General features: G+C 39.5%; 1 protein-coding gene across 1 annotated transcript in view; it reads right to left on the bottom strand.

The window, feature by feature from the left end:
* B4GALT1 (beta-1,4-galactosyltransferase 1) overlaps positions 1 to 15,176 on the bottom strand; it is a 52,166-nt gene extending 36,990 nt beyond the window's left edge. Inside the window, 1 exon segment of the mRNA XM_070938482.1 lies at positions 14,894 to 15,176. Within this exon segment, the coding sequence (XP_070794583.1) occupies positions 14,894 to 15,176 (283 nt within the window).
* Positions 15,177 to 22,375: the final 7,199 nt, after the last annotated feature.

Below are 22,375 nucleotides of genomic sequence, written 5' to 3'. Positions count from 1 at the left end.
ACGTACCATAGGTCCCAACATTGGAAATATGCAGTCTTTTTGGTCTCTTAAAAGTTTAGTTAGCCTGTCGGCTTCTGCACATTCCATGATTTTCCCTATAATCCTATCTTCAGACGGTAGATCTTTACCCTTCCGGTTTTGGGCGAGGCATATTCTAGCCGCAGTTGTAATATAAACAATCAAATACCATTTGCTAGTACCTATTTTATCTGGCCTGATGTTTAATAAGTAAAATTCAGGTTTCAGTTGTAGTTTGTAACCAGTAATTTCTAACAACCACCTCTGAATAAGTTTCCAAAATTCAGTTAGTCTAGGACAAGTCCACCATACATGGAAATAGGTACCTAACTCTCCACACTTCCAGCAGTTTGGGGAGAGTCCAGGAAACATTTTGGATAGTCAGGCGGGAGGGAGGTGCCACCTGTATACCATCTTGTACAGGTTCTCCTTATAGGTAATTGCCATCAAGAATTTCAATTGTCTAGTCCAAATTTCTTCCCATTTCACCAAATCAATTGAGCGGCCAATATTCCTCCCCCAGGCAATCATCGAGTCTTTGACGATCTCGTTGCCTATCCAACGAGTTATTAAAAAGTTGTATATCTTAGCTAACATTTTTTCCTCCTTCCCTAATATAATCTTATCTAGCTCCTGCAGGATCCTATCAATACCTCCTTGCTCCTTATCTTTTTTATATTTGGAGTTTATTTGAGCATAAGCCCACCAGTCCACTTCCATTCCCTGCAGAGCTAGTTCGGTTCTTGTTTTTAAACAGCCTTGACTATCAAGCATCTTGCAATAAGGTAGATGTTTTTCTTTATTGTATTGCGGGGTGTATGTCATGGCTTCTGGCGGGACCAGCCATGAGGGGGTCAAAGAATAAAATTTGTCTTTAATTTTCCTCCACGTTTCGATTAAAGTGTTCCTCAAATAATGACCTGCAAAGCATGTGTGTTTTTTTGTCCTCTCTTGCCAAAGAAAATAATGCCAACCCTGCTGCAGCCCCAAACCTTCCAGAACCAACAGCCATCTCCTTCTCAACTAGATCCAGTCCCTCACCCAAACTAAATTTGCAGCCTGGTAATAATACTCCCATTTAGGCAAACCGAATCCCTATCTACCCTTCACCTCTTGGAGTATTTTAAGTTTAATTCTAGGTTTTTTATTCTGCCAAATATATTTGAGAACACACTGATTTAATTGTTTAAAAAATTTATTGTCCAATCTGGCTGGGGCTGTGTAAAATAAGTAAATCCATTTTGGGAGAATATAAGATTTTATGATCGCAATCCTATCTAACAGAGAGACCTGCAGTTTCTTCCACTTCTCTAAGTCTTGTTCCGTTTGTCTGAGAAGTTTCAAATAATTATTCTCCTTAATTGTTGAACGCTTAGCAGATAGTAGAATGCCTAAATACCGTATCTTTTTTACAATTTGGAATCCCAAGTTCAATTCTATTTCCTTCCCCTGATTTATTGTCAAATTTTTAATCAAGACCTTGGTTTTTTCCTTATTTATTTTTAGGCCTGCCACAGCTCCATATCTTTCTAATTCGTAAGTTAACTTCGGACCCGATATAAAAGGGTCTTCCAGTACAAACACAAGGTCATCAGCATATGCTTGTATCTTATACTGCTGGTTCTTGATATGTAATCCTTTTATTCCCGAATTTCACCTAATTTCTCTCAATAGCTGTTCCAATGTTAAAATAAATAGAAGCGGAGAAAGCGGGCATCCCTGTCTAATACCTTTCTCAATACAAATTTTCTCAGATGTATCCCCATTAATCAAAATTTTGGCAGACTGTTTCGAATAGATTGCACGGATTGCCCGAGTAAAATTCTCCCCAAATTGCATATGATGTAACAAACCTAGTAAAAACCACCAGCTCACATGATCAAAAGCCTTTTGTGCATCCACGAAGACCAAAGCCAACTGTTTATCAAAGTGAACTTCATAATATTCTAGATTATTCTAGATTATTCTCATATTGTCTCTGATTTGCCTACGAGGTAAAAAAACGTTTTGGTCTTCGTGGATAAATTGGCCCAAAAATCCTTTTAGTCTGTCTGCCAATACCCCCACAAATAGTTTATAATCTGCATTGAGGAGTGAAATCGGTCTGTAGTTCTGGATGAGGGATAAATCATTACCTTCCTTCGGCAGGAGAGTTATTAGTGCTTCTGTCCAGGAATCCGGAATCAGTCCCTCCTGAATTGCCCCATTAAATAATTCTACCATATGAGGGCCTAAAACTTCCCACAGTGCCTTATAACATTCCATCGGAATACCATCCGTACCGGGGGTCTTCCCTGTTTTTTGTTTCCCTAAGACCCTTTCAATTTCCCCTTCCGTAATTTCTCTATCCAATATTTCTCTGGACATATCCGGGATTTTTGGTAAATCGGACTCTTCTAAATATTTCTTTATTTCATCCTCGGGCTGTCTTCCTTTCTATATAGATCAGTGAAAAATTCCTGCACTACTCTTTTCTTCCCCTCTTCCTCTACAATCCAATCACCATTATCATCTTTCAAGTTGTGAATTCTACTTCTTTCTTTCTCTTTTTTTAATCGACAAGCCACCTTCTCGGTTTGTTTGCACTTTCGAAGTGTCTCTGTTTCATCCATCTAATTTTCTTTTCTAGGTCTTCCTGGTCTAATATTGATTTAATGACGCACCATTTTCAAATTCATACCTAATTCTCTGCTGTTTGGATCCTGTTGCAACGCAGCCTCACTTTTTGCCAAGTCCCCTAATAGCTTATCCCTTTTAGCCTTATCCTTCTTTCGTTTCCCAGCTATATAGTTTATCACTAAGCCCCAAAATACTGCTTTAGCTGTATCCCATATAGTCGGGAAATTTGTGTCCTCAGTATTATTTTCCTGGAAGAAAAATTCCATCTCCTTCTTTGCATAAGTTAAAAATTGCTCATCTTTAAAAACCCTCTCATCTATTCTCCATCTAGGCTTTGTTTACAAACTTCCCCAAATAATCTAAAGCGGATTGTGATCTGCCCACTCATTAACACCTATCTCAGCCTTCCGTACCCCCTGCCGTAGCTCCCCCAACATCCAGGCCACATCTATCCACGACCAAGATGAGTGCCTGGAGGAGAAGTATGTATACTGCCTTCCTTCCGAATGTTTTTCCCTCCATATATCCCTAAGTCCAAATTCCTCCTGTATTTGGTGGCAGACAGGTGGCAATCCTTTTTTTACTGTTCTCTTTCCTTCTCCCCGTTTCCTGTTTCCAGGAATATAATCTTTGTCTTTATCGGCAATGGCATTAAAATCCCCCATTAAGCAGATATGTGAGTAGTCATAATCTGTCAATTTATTATAAAGACTTTGGAAAAAACCTTTCTGGTTCCCGTTAGGTGCATAGATACAAACCAATAAACTTTTTTTTTTTTTACAGATTTCTACTTCAATCCTTAATAATCTCCCTTCATCGTCTGCGAAAATTAATCTGGAATTTATATGCTTTTGAACATAAATTACTACGCCTCTTTTTTTTGTTTCCGCCAGAGATGTATATAAATTGCCCAATTTAGTACAGTTTAGTATGTGTAAATGATCTCTTTTCACGTGCACTTCCTGAAGGCATATTATGTTCAGACCTGCTTTTACCAATTTGTTGAAAATCTTTTTTCTCTTATTCGGACCATTCAGCCCATTAATATTAACTGACATCAAACGGATCTCCTCCCCCATCTCTTCTCCCCTCTTCTACTTCTACTTACCCTTTGCCTGGAGTTTCTTCCTTGTTTGTCTTGTTTCTCTCTGACTCAATCCTTCAGCTCCTACCTCTACCTGTCCTCTTCCTTTCTTCTTCCTGCCTAGCTGTTCTGGTTCCCCTCTCTCTTCCTTTTCTAATGATTCTTCCCCACTTTTGCTCTCTGATTCTTCCCCCCCATCAGGTTCTAAAGACTTAAGATGTCTACTAAGGAAATCTCTGGCATCTCTAAGATTATCAACCTTCATCTTTTTATCTGCCCATGTAAATTGTAATCCTTCAGACAGAAGTCATCTATAAAGTATGTTATGTTTTCTTAACTGGGCAGTTAAAAAATGATAATTTTGCCACAATTTCTGCACCCGTCTGGGAAATTGTTTCAAAACTATTAATTGTCTGTCTTTGAATTTTATCGTTTTTTCTCTTGCCTTCAGAACCGCTTCCTCCCTAAGGGCCTTCTTAGAAAGCCTGACATGAACGTCTTTTGGAAGCCCCTATCTCCTAGCATAACTTGTGTGGACACAAAAGACATCATCTATATCTCTCAAAACATTTTCTTTACCTATGTCCAGGATACCAACCAGAATAACTGCCACTATGTCTCTTAGTGGTTCCTCTCTTTCCTCCACAACATTCTGCATCCTTAGGTAAAAAGCTGACCTTTCCATCTCGAGGAAGATAATCTCTTCCTCCAGAGCTCTGTTCACCGAGATCTGCTCCCTCTCATTCCCTTCCAATCTCTCTTCATACTGCCCCACCCTCTTCTCTACCTCTTGTACCTTACTTTCCTGCTGCATCATCGTCCCCTGAACACCCTCCAGTCTCTCATTCAGCATTTTAATATCACTTCTAACAGCTCCCAGTTCCCCCTTGAGGTCTAATGTCAAGTCTTCTAAGTTCTTGGAGATACCTTCCTGATTCCTTGTCATCACCTTGTACATTGCCTGTAACATACCCTGGAGACTTCATAAAGTAGGGGTTTTCCCCGCAGTAACTAAATCATCCAAAGATTTAGATGATGAGGGTGAAGATATAGATGTAGCCGGAGAGGCAGTCACTGGGAGTGTCAAAACTTTTTTCCTGGCTTTTGCATTTGTCACAATTATTGCACTAGACATCTTGTCTGTAAGGTTACATCCAACACTTTCGAATTTAATTATGCCAGTTATATTAGTCAATTCTACTTAAATGAAATTTTCAAAATTAACTGGCCAATCAACTTTAGACTAGCCAACTCCAGAGGCAAATTATATATCCAAAACGCTCAGGTCAGTATAAATCCGTGTAGTCCATAATCAATGGGGGTTAATTTCATTCAGCTAGACAAAATTTATTCTCAACGTAGAAGCAGATCTGTCTGTAAAGTTGTATTCAAATCTCTCCACCTCTAAGAGTTCAGCAGATACTGTAATTTTGAATCTTTTGAGTTCACCATTGGGAGGCAGCAGAGTGTTGTTCTGTAAAGTCAGTGATGATCAAGCAGAAAAGAATAATCCCGGAAGGAAAGAGTCCGTTCAGTCTACAATTCCTGATCCTCCCAGAGAAGAGTAGTCGCCATACAGTAGCAGGGGGAGGAACCCACACCAACAATTTTCAGACAGTCAAACACAGTTCTCTTTTCAGTCTCAACTCAGCTCAGCAGTGGCCAAAAAATTTGTGAGATAGCAAAACAAACAGCTGCTTTCCCCAGCTTAGCTCCAATAAAAAAAAGTGGCACTTGAATTAACTCTTTAACTCCTTTTCCGCCACCACGCTCACTCAGAATAGGGGAATCAAAAGGATCAAAAGAATCCTAAAGAGGGAGTCCTTGCCCGCCGCAATCAGGTTTCCCTTCCAATAAGGGACAATCACCATTTTGAGGCTGCCATGACTGGCACCTTCTTCCTAACCTGTGACAGGAGAAATATGCTGATGCGCGCAGGATCACCACTTCCACACGCGCTGTTGCTCCTCTCCACTTGCGGCTGTCTCTCTGCAGCAGCCGCTGACACAAAAGCCGCCCAGATTAAGAAGTTTGCAAAATCAAGGCAGGAGCGACCTCCATGTCTGTCTTGCTTGCAAGATGACGTCACCGGAAACCCGTTCCAAACTATCACTTTCTTCAACTACTCTGTCAGTATGGCACTTTTGTGATTTGTTTACATGTTCCCATTTCTTCAAATAGCAGAAACAGAAGAATACATGTATATATAACACAGATGTGATTTTTTTTTAAAAAAATTAAGCTACAGAGAATCCTAAATAAAAGGCAAACATGACAAGTGAAGTAATGATAAATAAAATAAATAAAAAAGGCAAGCATTGAGGGTTTATTTAATTAGTCCAACCCTCCTGCCTGTTGCAGGAATCTGCTATTGCAGCAGCCATCCCAGCAGATAACCGCTGAGCTTCTACAGAAACATCTCCAGCAAAGAGTACACAATCTCCTGAGGAAGTCTCCTATTCCTTTATAGAGCAGTTCTTATCATTAGGACATTTTCCTGATACTCAACTGAAATATGCATCCATTTCCTAGTTGTGGAACAATTTGGAACAAGTCTGCCTTGTTTTCTACTTGAAAATAGTTATAATCTCCTTGCAGTCTTCTCCTGTCCAAGTTAAATAGAACAAACTCCTCTAACCACTTCTCAGTTTTCTTTTTCCTTCCAGATTCTTTATCATCTTGACTACTCTCCTCTGGTCAGATTCCAGCTTGCAAAGTGTTCCCTAAAACTGAACATAATACTATAGACATGGTCTGTTGAACACAGAATTGTTCCCTTTCTAAATCTCTGTGCTGCCTGCAAATTTAGTAATATTTTCCAACCCCTTTTCCAAGTCACTGATAAATATTTTGGACAGTCCATAGCCTAGGACAGAGCCTGTAGTATGTCACCTCTCACTTCCTTCCAGCTTGATTTGGAGGCACTGATAAGCACTCTTTGGGTATGACAGTATAACCAATTCTGTATCCATGTAATGGTAGCACAATCCAGGCTATATTTTGCCCTCTTCTTTATTAGGATTTCATAGTAGACTTCATTAAATGCTTTATTCAGGGATATCATGGTGAAATAGTGGCCATTGTGTCAAAAATGGAGACTGAGTTAGTTCAACATGACTTGACATGTTACTTCCTCTTTTTGTCAGCTGTTCTGCTTTGGCCCATTGCAACACAATTCCCTTTAGGAGTGGGGAAACCAAAGCAGAACAGGAACTGATGAGCTCTGCTGTCTCCCCATCACTTGTAACCATTCTGCCATCTTCTCTAAGCAGCGACACCTTTCTTTTGTTTTTGCCTTACTTATAACATTGCCAAACAGCACTTCTTTTTTCAGTGATTTTAGGACCATGCAGGAAGACTGGTTAAGTTGATGCTTCTGAAGAAAAAGCATACCATGTATGACTATGCTCCTATTTCCCTTTCTATAAAACCTTGAAACACAAATTAGTTGGGTCCAAGGCACCCACTGCTTTAGTCTCTTCAATCAGCTCATTCCTATTGATTAGGATCAGATCTAGGAGAACTGATCCCATTGTCTCTATTTTAACCTTCTTGAAAGAGAAGCAGTCAGTAAGAATTTTAGGGATCTTGAAGTTTTGGTTAAGTTGACCATCCAACACATGCCTGAGAATTTGAAATCTTGCATTATTTCTAGGTCTCTCCTCCTAGAGGAGGAAGTCTCTCTAGGTTTCTCTGATATCATGTTTCCCTGAAAATAAGCCCTAATGCTTATTTTGGGGGGGGGGGGGGCAAAATGTAAGACCAGGTCTTATTTTCAGGGAAACACAGTACCTTTAATTCATATTCACTTTCCTGCATTAAAATTGCTAGTTCTTCCAATATTACATACATAGCGGCAATGTATAAAGCACTGTTTCTGAACATCGGCAATTTTGAGATGTGTGGACTTCAACTCCCAGAATTCTAAGTCACTTACAATGGTGCCAAGTGGTCATTAAACAAGGATCACCATATTTGCTACACAGAGTTGTGCCATGCAGACACTCTATCATAGCTCTCTTTTTGCAATAATATTATAATCATCAAAAGGTCACCTTTGGATATGCTAAAATATAATTAGCTGGGAGGCATAAAGACAGGAAAAAGCAGGCATGTTAATTTATTTAGGGGCCATTCTGGTGTCCTCAAGAGATACATATTCAGCAGCTTCTATAGTTTCTTCTTAAAAATATGCTGCCATTTGGAATCAAATGCTCATGGCTTCATTACGAACCAGAATTCTTTGGTTTTTTCCAAGATCTGAAGCCAAGAGTTTTAAAAAAAATATTTAGTGGAAACTTGAAACACATACTGTACTGTGGTAGAGTGTTGCCAAATGTCACCAACATTTGAGGGACTTATTCCTGCAGGGATCTGACTTGATGGACCACAACATTCTATGTTTACGAGGATAACTGGTTGAACAAAAGAGGCTGAACTCTTTGCATACTACATATTTGTCCCAGATTATCTGTCTTCCAAAACTCACTAATAGCATGATTTTGTGCAACACACAAAATAATAATTGTTGCCATCTGAATAAACATTCGCTGCTAAAAACATCACAAGTCCAAATCAAGAAGAGAGCCATATCAATGAATACGTTCGCTGCAAGGAAAGGCAAAAATATGTACAAACTACTTTTGAAAAATTTAAAATAAAAGTGAGAATTATAAAGAGATTTCCAGGTGAAATTTTCAAGATGCTGGCTATCATCCTAAAGCCTTTCACGGCATAAGGATAGCTATATGAAGGACTGCCAATTTCCAACTGCTTTAATGTACCTGGTATGATCAGGCAGGCTGGGTACCCTCTGGATCCCATCAATTAAACAGTGTCATCTCTCAGGACCCAGGAAGTGCTCCTACCTGCTCCAGCATTGACCCGTGGTAACAACCTTCCTGCATAGATTCATCATGGTGTTTAGGAAATTGTTAAAAACATGGTTACCCCCCCACCCAGGCATGGGATTCAGGAGAGGCTTTTGTTACATTTGTACTATTTGTTGTATCTGCCAAATTGTTTAGTATATTGTTTTTCTAGTCAACTAAATGTCTTTTTATTTCTACCTCCATATCTAGTTTTTCTTATCTATTTGTAAGACACCCAGAATCTTTAAGGAGTTGAGAGACCTATAAATATGGGTATGAATAAATTTGTGCAGGTTTCTATAGTATTTATTTACAAAAACAGCACAGATGACGGCATGCACAATAAACATACCGGGAAGCATCAGGAAAGATGCCACACACAGGTTAAAGTATGTTATTCTGTTATTCTATTCAATCTAGAACTTTGTATTATTCAGTGAGTCTAAATAGCAAAACTAAAATTTCATTTTCAACATCAGACACTTGCATTAAAGGCTATGCATGTAGACATCTTTCTTTAATTTCATTTATTAAAAGTATAGTTTTCTTATATTTCTTGGCCATCTGACACATGCATGAACATTTTTGTCACAACCTCTGTGAACTGTGCTTATGTCAGCAGTCTTAAATAAGATTCCATAAATGCATGGAAAACAAGATATTTTAATGGTCATTAAACATGCTAGCAACATGCAGCCTCTATATTAGCAATAATATTAGCAGCTGCTGAGTGGAACAATCTCTCCAGAGGGGGAAACACAAGACTAATTAGCAGTGTTAAACTTGATTGATCAGGCTTGAGTAGTTTCTGGTCTAATTTTCATACTATATGTGTATGTCACAGGTTATGTTTAGTCTTCCTAACAAGTTTAGGTCAAAATAGGTTCCCCAGATATGTTTTAAATACTGTGATAGGAGGGTGTGCCAACAACAGCAAGCTGTACATAGTTCACAGCTTAGTAACCCAGAAATGTTCACTGCATTAAAAAAAGGATAATTTCAGTGACAGTGTTTCAGTGCTTTGAAAAATCAGACACGGTGAAGTATGGTGGGTTTCCATCTTGAAGGCTGAGCTACGTAGCTTCACTGTTCAGCATTTGCGCAGGTCACTCAGCTGACCAATGAAGTCTGTCAGAAAGGCAGGTGGATCAAGGTATGGAGACAACAAGCTGATTGTCTCCTTGCACTTAAACTGGCCACAGTTTGCTTTCTTTGTGTTATAATTTATTTTGATAACAGTAAAACCATATGTAGATCTTAGACAAAAGCAAAAGAAGAAAAACATTTAAGAAATAACTAATCACATTTGCAGAAGCCTTAACTAACACTGCTAAATCTTTTCAATGCATTATTTTTTTAAAAAAAAATGGTTATTCAATTGCTTCTCAGATATGGTTTTAAACTACAAAAACAAGTTTGCTAACCATTAATCCTGCTAATAAGTAACAACACAATTCTATCTGTGTCTATTCAGAAGTAAGCCTCTGAAGGATTAATGCAATTCTGTACCCTCAATTTCAGAATAAAGCTTTGCTAGACTCAGTGGGATTTAATTTTAGTAAACAGCTGTGTGGTTGTGCGGTAGGGCTCCAATGTTTGTGCTGTTTCCTGAGAACTGAGATTAATTTCTGAGTGGATATCAAGACAATATGCAAAACAAAAAGTTTCTTGTTCTAAATAATTCTTATTACTTGACTGATCGATTTATCAATTTTTGACCCATCAAATGCTCAATCTTACCAAAATAATATTGTTATACAATCTGAATAACAGATTCAGACTGTGACTCTAAATGCTGTCATTTGACCATGTTATATTTGCCTCACAAATAGCTGGGTTGTTTAAACAAACACAGTACTGAAACTTTGGACATATATAATCTTTAAAATCAGAGCTTCCAATTAGGGCAAATCCTCTTTGGCTTTAAAAATGGTTTATAGCAGCCTTTCCAATCCCACTGATAAATTTAAATTCTGACATCCAAAATTCCCAAAGCAGCATATTTTGAACTATAATCCCCACATCATCAACCATACATGCTTGGTCTCTCTCTGACAGAGAGAGAGGGAGGGAGGGAGGGAGGGAGGGAGAAGGATAAAAGAGAAACATGGCTGTAACAAAGTAACAGTCAAAGGATTTATTTATTTTTTACAAAATAACTAATTTCCTATAATTCTATTCCTATCTTGGGAAGAAAGATTTCAGGCATTCATTGTAATATTTGTTCTACATGGGCAGGAAAGGAGGTGCTAATTATGGTCTTGGTTATTAGAGTAAATGGATTACAGATGGATGAGTGGGGAAGCAGCAGGATTTTTTTTTTTTTAAAGAACAAGATCAAACTCAAAGACTGGACTATTAAGAGAGAGCTATCATCAAGCTCAACTGAATCCCAATATTTGGGTAGCTTTGGTGGCCTCCAGATAGCTGGGCTTCAACACCAAAAATCTTCAAACTCGCATTTGCTTTGCTGAGAATGATGAAACTTGAAATTCACATATCAAGAGGGCATATGGTGAGGTAAGACTGTACTTGTACAGAGATAGAAAATGGAAAGGATTAGGCAACCTTCATATACTTTTAATTACATTAGCTACAATGCCTTCCCATTAACCACTAATGAGAATCCAAAACATCAGGAGAACAGCAAAAAGATAACATTCTAGAAAACAGATTAACAGAATGTCTTCTAGAATGTAGTATAATTTTCCTTTTTCTGTTCTGAGAAATAGTGATAGAATAACAAAATAACAGTTGGAAGGAACCTTGGAAGTCTTCTAGTCTAACTCCCTGCTCAAGCAGGAGCCCCTACCATGTCAGACCAATAGCTGTCCAATCTTTTTGTTAAAACCTCCAGTGATGGAGTACCCATAACTTCTGAAGGCAAGCCATTCCACTGATTAATTGTTCTCACTGTCAGGAAATTTCTCCTTAGTTCTAGATTGGATCTCTCTTTGACAAGTTTCCATTCATTGCTCCTTGTCCTGCCTTCAGGTTCTTTGAAGAATAGGTTGACTCTCTCTTCTTTGTGGCAGACTATCATGCCACCCCTAATAGTTCTCTTCAATAGACTAGACATGCCCAGCTCATGCAACAATTCTTCATAAATTGACATTCTAAATGCAACATTCTGTTAAAGATGCAGATTGAACTGTAATATTGTAATACTGTATATTAATATTGTTCATTTTTAGTTATTTACCAAAAACACCAGAATGAAAAACTAGGGCATAGCTTTGTAAATAAAGCAATGCAACGTAAACACTGTTGTTCCACTGCTCTGGGCATTTAATACTGTATGACATTCAATTCAGAGTGCCTCACGGTTGTAAAATAAGCTATCAATATTTCAAAGCAATCAAATGAACAAGTCAGAGCAGTTTAGGATAAGACACAGAAGTTCTCTTTCTAAAAGGTTTCTTTTTTTTCTCCAATGAGAGAAAAAGAGCAAAAACTAAGCATATAGAAATGGAAGCATGTTATCTCATTTAAACAAAAAGAAAAGGGAAATATACTATACTTGGATATACTTGAAACATACTTGGCATATACTTGGAACACTGCATTGACTTTTGGTCACCACAATATAAAAAAGATGTTAATAGTAAGAAAGGATCACTTCGAAGTAGCTGTAGGGAAAAGTGATATGTATATAAATGTTGTATGTTTGTGTCTTGTTTTTAATCTTTACAAAATAAAAAACTTTTTTTTTAAAAAAGATGTTAAGACTCTGGAAAGAGTGCAGAGAAGAACAACAAAGATGGTTAGGAAGTTGGAGGCTAAAATATATAAAGAGCGGTTGCAGGAATTAGATATGTCTAATCTAGTGAAAAGAAGAACTAGGGGTGACATGATAGCAGTGTTCCAATATTTGAGGGGCTGCCACAAAGAGGAGGAGGTCAACCTATTGCACGTAAAGCACCAGAAGACTAGAAACAATGGTTGGAAACCAATCAAGGAGAGAAGCAACCTAGAACTAAGGAGAAATTTCCTGACAGTGAGAACAATAAACCAATGGAACTTGCCTTCAGAAGTTGTGAGTGCTTCATCATTGGAAGCTTTTAAAAAGAAATCTGGACAGCTATTTGTCTGAAATGGTATAAGGCCTCTTGCTTGAGCAGGGGATTGGACTAAAAGACCTCTAAGGCCCCTTCCAACTCTGTTATCCTGTTATTTAGTAAAATGATTTACTGGAAGTGGCTTTTATCATCTTAAACATACAAAACTGATTTCTACTTCAAAGCTATCCTAAGTTTCAAACTTTTCCTAATCTGGTGCTCTCCAGATGTATCCTAAAAGAATTTCTCATTTCTCATTGCAGAGATGTTCTTTTCCCCCTCCGATTATTGATTATGAAAAGATGCACAAAACTGCCAAACATAACCTAGATATCTGCGGTAAGAAAAAAATTAAAACCCATTATTTTCCTTACAAAAAAAAATTAAGCTTTTCTCCCCCTCCCTCAGCATGGCAGCTTTGAAGCTTATTTCTCAAAGGGAAGTCACTAACACTGAGTTAAGAGAGACACAGTTCTGACCTGACGTAATCTTCAATGCAGTTTGCAATATGCTTTACAGTCTCTCACTGTTGTTTAACACCATCTTTCCCAAACTATGTTTTAACTGGACTTCTTACCTTCACGGACACCACCATACAAAAATGTTAAGAACATAATGGGATAAAATATCTTTTAACAAAAAGAAACAGCTAAATGCTTTCATGATGTGGAACAAATCTAGGTTTTAAAGGAATTTCAGAAAGTATGGTTTAATGGGGATTGTACAGAAATGGTTTTATTAATAGAAAATTAGGACAGTATTGTAGCTCATACAAATGATGTGACATTTGTTAGACCTCTACAAAACTACAAACTTTTAAAAGTTGAAAGTTAAGAGATTTCCCCCCACCCAAAAAAAATTCCATTCATAAACACCAACTTTTCTTTGAAACTGGGTTCTTTTTTTTTTTTAAAAAAAAAGACCATTGTAAAGTCAAACAGAAGGAAATGAACCTTTAGCTAAAGGGAGTGAGAATCCCCTGAGATAATGGTGCCAATTCATTTCTAAGCAATTTTTGATTTACAATTAATTTTGAATTGCAAATTAAAAAATATTTGTAATTTGCAATCGAATAAAATGGAAATAAAAAATAAAGCTATCAAGAACAAAACGGAGCCAATCCACTGTCACAGAGAGCAGGGATCTGTATTGTATCCACAAAGTTGGTGCGGCATGGCCTACAAATTCACCAGACCAGAGGCAAAATCACTCCAAAGAACAGGGGCAGGGCCCTCATCTGACAGAACCTGTTATTTTAGATCACTTTGGGCACACTTGCCAAAGAAAGCTGCCCTCAGGTAAGACGCAAAAGGTCCAGTCGCAACTCATTTCCAGCAATCCATCAGAACAAATCCACCTTATCTAGGGGGTGGGGGGAGTTCCTCCACCTTCAGCAACGTGGCACACATGATTCATCATCTGACATCCCCTTTGCCAGAAAGTTCAGGGCAGCATTTTGGAACTTTTCCACCGGATCAATCTACTACTATAAACAAAGTTAACTCTGGAAGGTAGGTAGGCGAAATTAACTGAGCAGGAAGAGGATGATTGCAACAGAAAAAACAGGTTCTGTCCAAACCATTTTATACATGCACTGTTGGCTCAGAATTCATGTCCTCATCCCATTATCCTCTCTTCATCTGTGTACTCAGACAGATTTCCCGCTGAACAATTGGGCATAATAAGAGTTAACAGCTACTCAGAAATAAGCCCCGTCTCGACTTTAGGGAGAGACGCCCTATGTAAAAGAGACATCGGAGCAAAGGGGAATGGACCAAGTGGAGTCGATCAGCTCTCCTTCTCCTTATCACGAAGTTTGCCCATCTGCAAAGCGAAGTTTTAGCTGAACGCGGGAAGGCAACGCGCTCCGGGCCGTGCGAGAAACGTCTCTGCTCCCGCGCTCGGCCGCGGCGCTTCCCAGCGGCACGGGACGAGCGGCGAAGGAAGATCCCGAAGGACAGACAGACCGAGCGAGCGGCTTTTTGAGAGGAGGGAGACAGGCAGGGCCCGAAAGAGACAGGAACAGGAAAGGGTGGAGGAAGAAAAGTGTGGACTGAAGCAACGAGGCGCGATGGGGCAACGGGTTAAAGGAGGCTTCGAGAAGTGAAAGGCAAAGGCGGCCGGGCGAAACTGCGGGGAAACCGCGGGGCGAAGCGAAAGCCGGGGAGGGGGTGGAGAGAAGCGGGGCGCGCCCACGATCGGCCGAGACGAAGGAGGGAGAGCCCACGGAGCTCCGCACTTACACAGCAAAGGGGAAGGGTCGGGGCAATCCGCGGCGGGCTTGGAGACATTGGCCGGGAGGTGCGGCTCCGACTCCCGACGGCCGAAGGTTTGGCTGCGAGGCGGCGGCTCCGGACTCCGCTGCTGAACGAGCGCGTTTCCCCTCAGGTAGTAGAAGAGCATAGCCGAGAGGTGGAGGGCACAGAAGACCACAAGCAGGCGGCAAGCCTTCTGCAGCGAAGCGCCGGGCAGCTCCATCCTGAGCGAACTTTACTGAGCCGAGTCGGGCACGCGGGGACGCCTCATGGCTGCGTCCTGGAGCAGCAGGCCGGAGCGGCAGCGAAACCGCTAACAGCGCTCGGGCCGCTCGCCTGCCAGCTGCTGAAGCCTACTCGCCGGGGAAAGGAGGAAAGTCGTAATGTCAGGCTGAGGCTCCTCCCCTTCCCCTCCCCCTCCCCCTCCCCCTCCCCAGCTGCTACTGTTGGGGCCCCTCCTCCCGGGGCGAAGGTTGCGCCAAATCGAGTCCCGCTCAATCCCGCCGAAATTGAGACGAGGGGTCGCGTCGTCGACGTTCGTGGCTCTGAGCGGAAGAGGCTTAAAAGGGCCCCCGTTGGAGCCTTGGCTATCACGAGTTTGGGCTCGCGCCGCAATTTGGCGCCGGCACGCACGTATCCTCGGCGTCCGCCAGTTTTGTTGGCTGCCTGTAGCATCAACTGGTGGTTCGCCGGAGCGCGAGAGAGTTTGCGCTACAGCCGGGTGGACTAAAGTTTGGAGTTTAATCAAAACGAGCCAAAATGTGCTTCGTTTGGGGTTTACCCCAATCAATGATGTTAGCTAGGTGTAGATACGCCTGCTTTACGACCACGTGGGCTGGCTTAATACAACACACCACACTACTAGCCCAACAAACCACATTCCGGCTTTGTGGATAGTGTGACCTATTGGAGAAGCCACCAAGAACTCGGTGGGATTTACTTCTGAGTAGTAAAGGCAGAAGCTCACTGGGAGAGGTGTTAAGACAGTTTAGTTTCGCAACTGCCCGCTGTGTTGAGGATGTCCTATTAAGTCTTATCCCTGGTGGAAAAAAAATCTCTTCATGTAATAAACTCACACTTTACAGCATGGAACTTTTCAAATTCAGAAGTGGCACTTCTCATATTTTTACAAATTTTTTATCCCGCGTTTATTTTTTTTATAAAAAAACATAATTCTATGTATGTTTCTGTGCCACTCACTAAATGCAACCTGCCACACCTGTGAAACAGGCTTGTAGAAGATGACTGACGTTGCCTCCTTCCCGTGGTGAATGTAGCTTTTGTTCTCTTCCTTAGTAGGAAGTGGTGTGGGCTGTTTGTTTGTTTGCTTTGATTTCTGTTGCATAAGCCTTGGCATTTCATCCATCTGCAAGGCTTCATTCAATGTAAAGTACATGCCTTGGCTCTTACTAATTGCCCTTTCGCTATTGGTAATGCTCTCTTGCCATTGGTCTTGAGCTATCAAGATGTTTGTGTTTCTTTGAGGAAGCTTTCCACAAGAAGCCTGAGCTGGATTTTGCTTTGCAAGCCACAGGCATTACACGGGCTGTTTCTATATCAGAAAACTCTGGTACCCCAGTTCACACTGCACCGCCCAAAATCCAAGCCCCCACTATACTATCACTAAATGAAATGTGCATAGATCATTCTGAGAGGAGAAAGCTTATTCAAACAAGATTGTGGTATTCTGCAATCCCACGTTGGAAACTGCAGTAAGACAACTATGCCATTTGGTGAGAGAACTATCTATACTTGTGCACAGGTTCCAACTCAAGACTTCCCAGATTCTACATACTTAAATACCATTATGAATTTTGAATGCATGAATACAGATTTCTCAATTTCAGGTGCTGTGGGATAACCACAAATCATCTCTAAAATATATTCTATAGCAAAGTATCAATTGTTTGGATGTTATCCATTTACATTTAGTCCACATTTGGCACCTCTTCTTTCTTGATCCTATCTCTTCTTGGAACACAATATTTCAGAAGTACCTCATTTCCACTGTATTCAGTGTTTATATTTTTCCTAAGTTATGCCACTCTTACTTCCAGGTAACAAAAGTCGACAAAAGCATGCTATTCTGTTCATTTCCTTTATCTTGGCAAACATTTGTTCTTGGAACAGACCACTATCTTCCCACCAGTATTTATACATTTTAAAATCTCTCTGTTTTTCCTTCTTTGGTAAACATTTTACCAAATTCAATTATAGGTACTCCTTGACTTATGACCAAAATATCTATTGCTAAGTGAAACATTTGTTAAATGAATTTTGCCCCATTTTACAATCTTTCTTGCCACAGTTGCTGAGTGAATCATTGCAGTTGTTAAGTTAACAACACAGTTGTTAAGTGAATCTGGCTTCCCCATTGACTTTGCTTGTAAAAAGGTTGCAAAAGGTGATCACATGACCCCAAGACACTGTAACCGTCATAAATATGAATCAGTTGCCAAGCCATTCAAATTTTGATCACGACTAAGGAGATGCAACAATGGTCATAAGAATGAAAAATGGTCACATGATTCGCTTTTTTCAGTGCCGTTATAACTTTGAACGGTCACTAAGTGACCATCAAGCCAAGGTCTTCCCTAATTCACTTTCAGCGCTATCCTGCCTGTTGCATCATAAAATAATTTGCTGCAAATCATTCAGTATCCCAGTTAACAACACAGTCTCCTTTGGTTTACAATTTACATATTTTCACTTTTCCCCCCAGCTAAGCTCTACCTTCACCAGAAACCTTCCTTATACATTGACCCATAAATGGTTAAACAACTAAGGGGATGTCTATTTCCTGTTTAGCTTTTAATTGTTCATATTAAATCTTGCATCTGCTTAATTCCATCATATACTGCTGTTACCCTATTCAGCCACCAAATATCAAATCCCTATTTGCATAAGACATTCTGTCATTCAAGCCAATTAATTTAGCAGTTGCTCACACTTCACCAAGCAAAGGGCAATAGCCTTTCTCACATTTATGTTCTTTGCAGTGATTTGCTACAGAATAAAAATCTGGCCTACATGCCCTGTTCCTGTCTAAGCATAAAATCTGCCTTTCCAAAAATTCATTCATCATTAGGTTTCATACTTTGTCAGTCAGAATTCTGCTGAAGACCTCCTGAGGCACATGTAAACAAATTCCCCTATAGTTCAGCAGCCCCCAAGCTTTTGGGGACCAAGGACCCATTCCATGGAGAGAGGTTTTTCTGTGGACCAGAGGGAGTGTAGTTTTGCGTGCTGACTGTATACTGTGGTTGGGGCTTCGCTTGTTTACATAGACAGGTTGCTGGCATGCTGCTGACTAGTGCTGGTCCATGGACCAGGATCGGGGAGCCTACTACAGTTTGCTATACCTTCAGCTTTGATTTGGGGATCAGTGATGCTTCTTTTCTAATTGTCAGGCATCAATGCAGTCTTCGCATTATGCAAATCCCACAGCCTCTATAGGTAAACTGTATCAACAATGTAACTTTTAATATAATCTCTATTTCCAGCTGCCCTTTGTTCAGCATTCTCATATCATTTATTACTTTCATTTATCTTTTTGGTTTTGGTGTTTTGGAGACTAACCCCTAGTGCACTTGTTTCAGTATTACTCCTTAAAGTATCACAAAGATTTCTATGCAAATCTCTAAACTGCTTTTTCCATCACTCTCTCACTTCAATTTCATTCCATTTTTTTTTATTATTTTTTATTCCAGGCATGCTCCTGGATGCTTCTTCTTTAGTCTTGACATACTTCCAGACTTTTTTTTTTATTTCCATCAAAATCACTCTGTCTCTTCCCTGCCTTCTTAAGGTTAAACATTGTTTGATTCCTCTGCATATGTTGTTTGTGAATATATTCTGATCTTTCTCTGAAGCTCATTTTTCACAGCATACTTTCCTTTAGATATATTTTTCTACTAGAATGGCACATTGTATTAAGCCAAATGATCAAAACATTAATATGGTATGAGTATCTCTATGGGGTCTTTGGTGCTGTCTGAGCTTGGTGGTTTTTTTGCAAACGTTTCATTACCAAACTAGATAACATCACATATTGAACACTGATGATGGTACCTAGTTTGGTAATGTAATGTCTACAAGAAAACCACCAAGCTCAGACAGCACCAATGACCCATAGTTCAAATCTGAGCTCTCTTCCATAAGAGTCTCTAGTGTTGCTGTAAGTTTTTGGGAAAAAATTTCCAGGTCTACAGTCAGCTTGGAATTCTGGGAACTGAAGCCCAATACTTTTGGAATGCCCAGGTGGAAAAGGTAGAGCTTTCATGGCAACTCCTTCTAGGGGCATCTGTACCTGCACAATATAAAGAGCCTTTATTTGGAAGCAAGAATTCTTACTTCATCTTTTGGGAACATGTTTTAAATGCTAAGGTTTAAAGGTTGGGGAAACCTTTTGGGGAAAAGCACAAGGTGGAAATTGGTGCCTTAAGTTACTGTAACCATTTGCCCACTTAATTCCCATCAAAACCTGAGCCCAAAATATTGTTCTTTCCTACTTGCAGTTATATCATTATACCATTGGCCCTTAAAGGCTAAACTCATGTTTTAGATGTAGCCACATGATAGTTGCATACTTTGCTTAAAGATGGTCAGATAATTGTTTGCAAATGGGGAGGGGGAGAAAAAACCCTTGCTTAATCATGAAATGGATCTCCTTTGACTTGCAGTTTGTAAATAGGCAAAAATAAATGTAGGGTACATTGTTTCATGAGTGATTTGCAAAGTTTCAATACAGTGTTTCCAGAAGCAACTGTAAAAATAGTTGAATTCAAACAATTTTAATATGTGTCGTTAAAATACAATTGAACTTTTTTTTAAGTAGTTTAGTAAACAGATTTCAGTGTATCTGTACTTAGAAGCTGCCCTCATTAAGTTAAATGCAATATATTCCCATATGTGTATAGCGCTGTCATTTAAATCCTTAATGTTAGTTTGAAATGTCTACAAGTTCCAGTGTAGTTCCAGTGTTGACTCTGGAACTGCAAGTTAACATGTGCTCTTTTCTTATTGTGCTGTTCATATTTTTAAAAGTATTTCCTGTGCAAATAGAATAGAGTTCTCCAGGCTTTTTTACTCCTTTCTTGGGCCTCTCAAATGCGAGTTGGGAAGATAAATCTAGATACAGTAATTGGAGCATACACTGAAGGAATCTGTATCAGAAACCAGTAAACAGACAATCTATTTCAGAATAAATTAATGCAAAGGACAGTCAGCTGCAGAGTAGTTAGCAGCAGGATATAGGCTAAGTGCATTAACCACACACAATCAAGTCCAAGCAACCCTTATTTTTCCCCTTACCTCCATGACTTCACCCTCATCTTGTCCCCATCACATTAAGGAAACAGCCTTAAATCACTGTTAGCTCTCCTGGGATTATGGTAGTGTTTCCCCCTCTTATTCCAAAGGATCAAAGAACAGCCCCAAGATACAGAAAATTGATTATGCTTTGTCATCTGTGATCTTGGAGAAAAATTGGGGAACTGGAAGCAACTGAAGTAATAGAGGAATTGGCAGTGGGGGCAGCAAAGATAAACAATGCACGGTTGCAAAGTCAAGAATGGGTGGGTAACTCAAATTTGAATTTATTCCTTCTAAATCCACACTGCATCCTCAAGCTTCTCCTATTCTGTACTCATGCCAGCTGGACTCTAAGCCAGATGCAGATAGGATTCTAATAAATCTAAGCTTTATAACTAATGACAAGGTGTGGGTGCGTCATCACTGGAGGTTTTTAAGAAGAGACTGAACAGCCATTTGTCTGAAATGGTGTATGGTTTCCTGCCTAAACAGGGGGTTGGACTAGAAGACCTCCAAGATCCCTTCTTAATCTATTATTTTGTTATTTCCCTATCTTTCACAAGCATTCTACAAATGGCCTCCCCCTTTCAGTTGAATGTCTTCCTACATTTAGGAATGACAACACTGTCTTCTTAAAATCCAAAAATGTCCATCCGCTTAAGGTGGAAGATCTGTGACTTAATATTTGGACAGCACATTTAGACAATAATCATCAAAATGAGATACATTGCATTTTTGTATCAAGTATATTTTCATTTACAGCCCATTTTTCTTCTAAAAATGTATTCTTTTACTTTCTTTTAAACAGTGTATTTATTTTTTTGGCAATACCTGCATGCCCATGCTGAATAAAAAAAAAAAAAATCAGGTCCAGCTTATCCCACATTATTTCAGAATTAAGATGGGAAATGAAATAGCCGAAGAGAGTTTAATCACCCTTAACAGGTGTAATATTAGCTGCCATCTTTTCCTGGGGGTATCTTTTCCTGACAACCTTGCTTTCCAGAACAGAATCAGTTATAAATGCCACATGCAAGACTCAATTTATATAAATATCACTAATTCAGGAATCAGAAAATATAACTTTTTTTTCTGACAAGGTCTGATTTATTTCATTTACAAAGACAAGGACCTTGCTAGGTACTGTTTCCTAAGTAATATTTAGCAGCTGTCATAGAAAAATAGATCCAAAGTAAGGCTCTCTCTAGAGTTTAGTAGACTTAAATAACCTCTAGGTTTAAATGAGACCTTTGTTAATAAACTTTAATTAGTTAAAAGAGCAATTAAGTCCACCTGCTCCTCACAATCAAACTTTCTCACTATTCCTAACAACAATGAGTTTGCCACCTTGTTTCTCTTGCTATGCTACTTATGCAGAGAAAAGTTGTATCAGTTGAATGTCTTCCTACTCTTAGCAATAACAAGCAGAAGTTGCCTATTAGAAATACAGGTAGTCCTCAACTTATGACCATAAATGAGCCCAAAATTTATGTTGTTAAGTGAGAAATGTGTTAATGTGTTTGCTCCATTTTACAACTTTTTTCCCCACATTTGTTAAGTGAATCAATGCAGTTCTTAAATTAGTAACATGGTTGTTAAGTGAATCTGGCTTCCTCATTGACTTTTCTTTTCAGAAGGTCACAAAAAAGAATCACATGACTCCAGGACAGAGAACCATCATAAATGTGGGTCAGTTGTCAAGCATCCAAATGTAAATCACATGATCATGGGGATACTGCAACAGTCATAAGTGTGAAAAATGGTCATACGTCACTTTTTCAGTGCTGTTGTAACTGTGAATGGTCACTGAATGAACTGTTGTAAATCGGGGACAGTGGTCAGTTAGATAAACTGCTGCCTATTATCTAATAAACGGATGGAGACACTTTATTCTTTAATTGCTTATCTTGAGTTTTCTTGAGCTCTGTATTACAAGTACAGAAAAGGGTTGTCACACCTGTCAGCTCTTCTGCAGGCATCAACCTGCAGCCACAAAGGAAAAGGAAGAGCTGCTTTAAGAAGATTGCTGAGAAAGGCTACATATAATAAGAGCTATGGTGGCCCAGTGGTTAGAATGCAGTATTGCAGGCTAACTCTGCTCACATTGCCCAGAGTTCGATTCCCTCAATCCTGACCAGTTGATTCAAGGTTGACTCA

This window comes from Pituophis catenifer, unplaced genomic scaffold, assembly GCF_029215685.1.
Source record: "Pituophis catenifer annectens isolate HBS135680 unplaced genomic scaffold, rPitCat1.0.hap2 SCAF_2, whole genome shotgun sequence".
NCBI lineage: Eukaryota > Metazoa > Chordata > Lepidosauria > Squamata > Colubridae > Pituophis > Pituophis catenifer.
The sequence above is the reverse complement of the archived record's forward strand: the minus strand, read 5'-3'. Positions and strand labels throughout refer to the sequence as shown.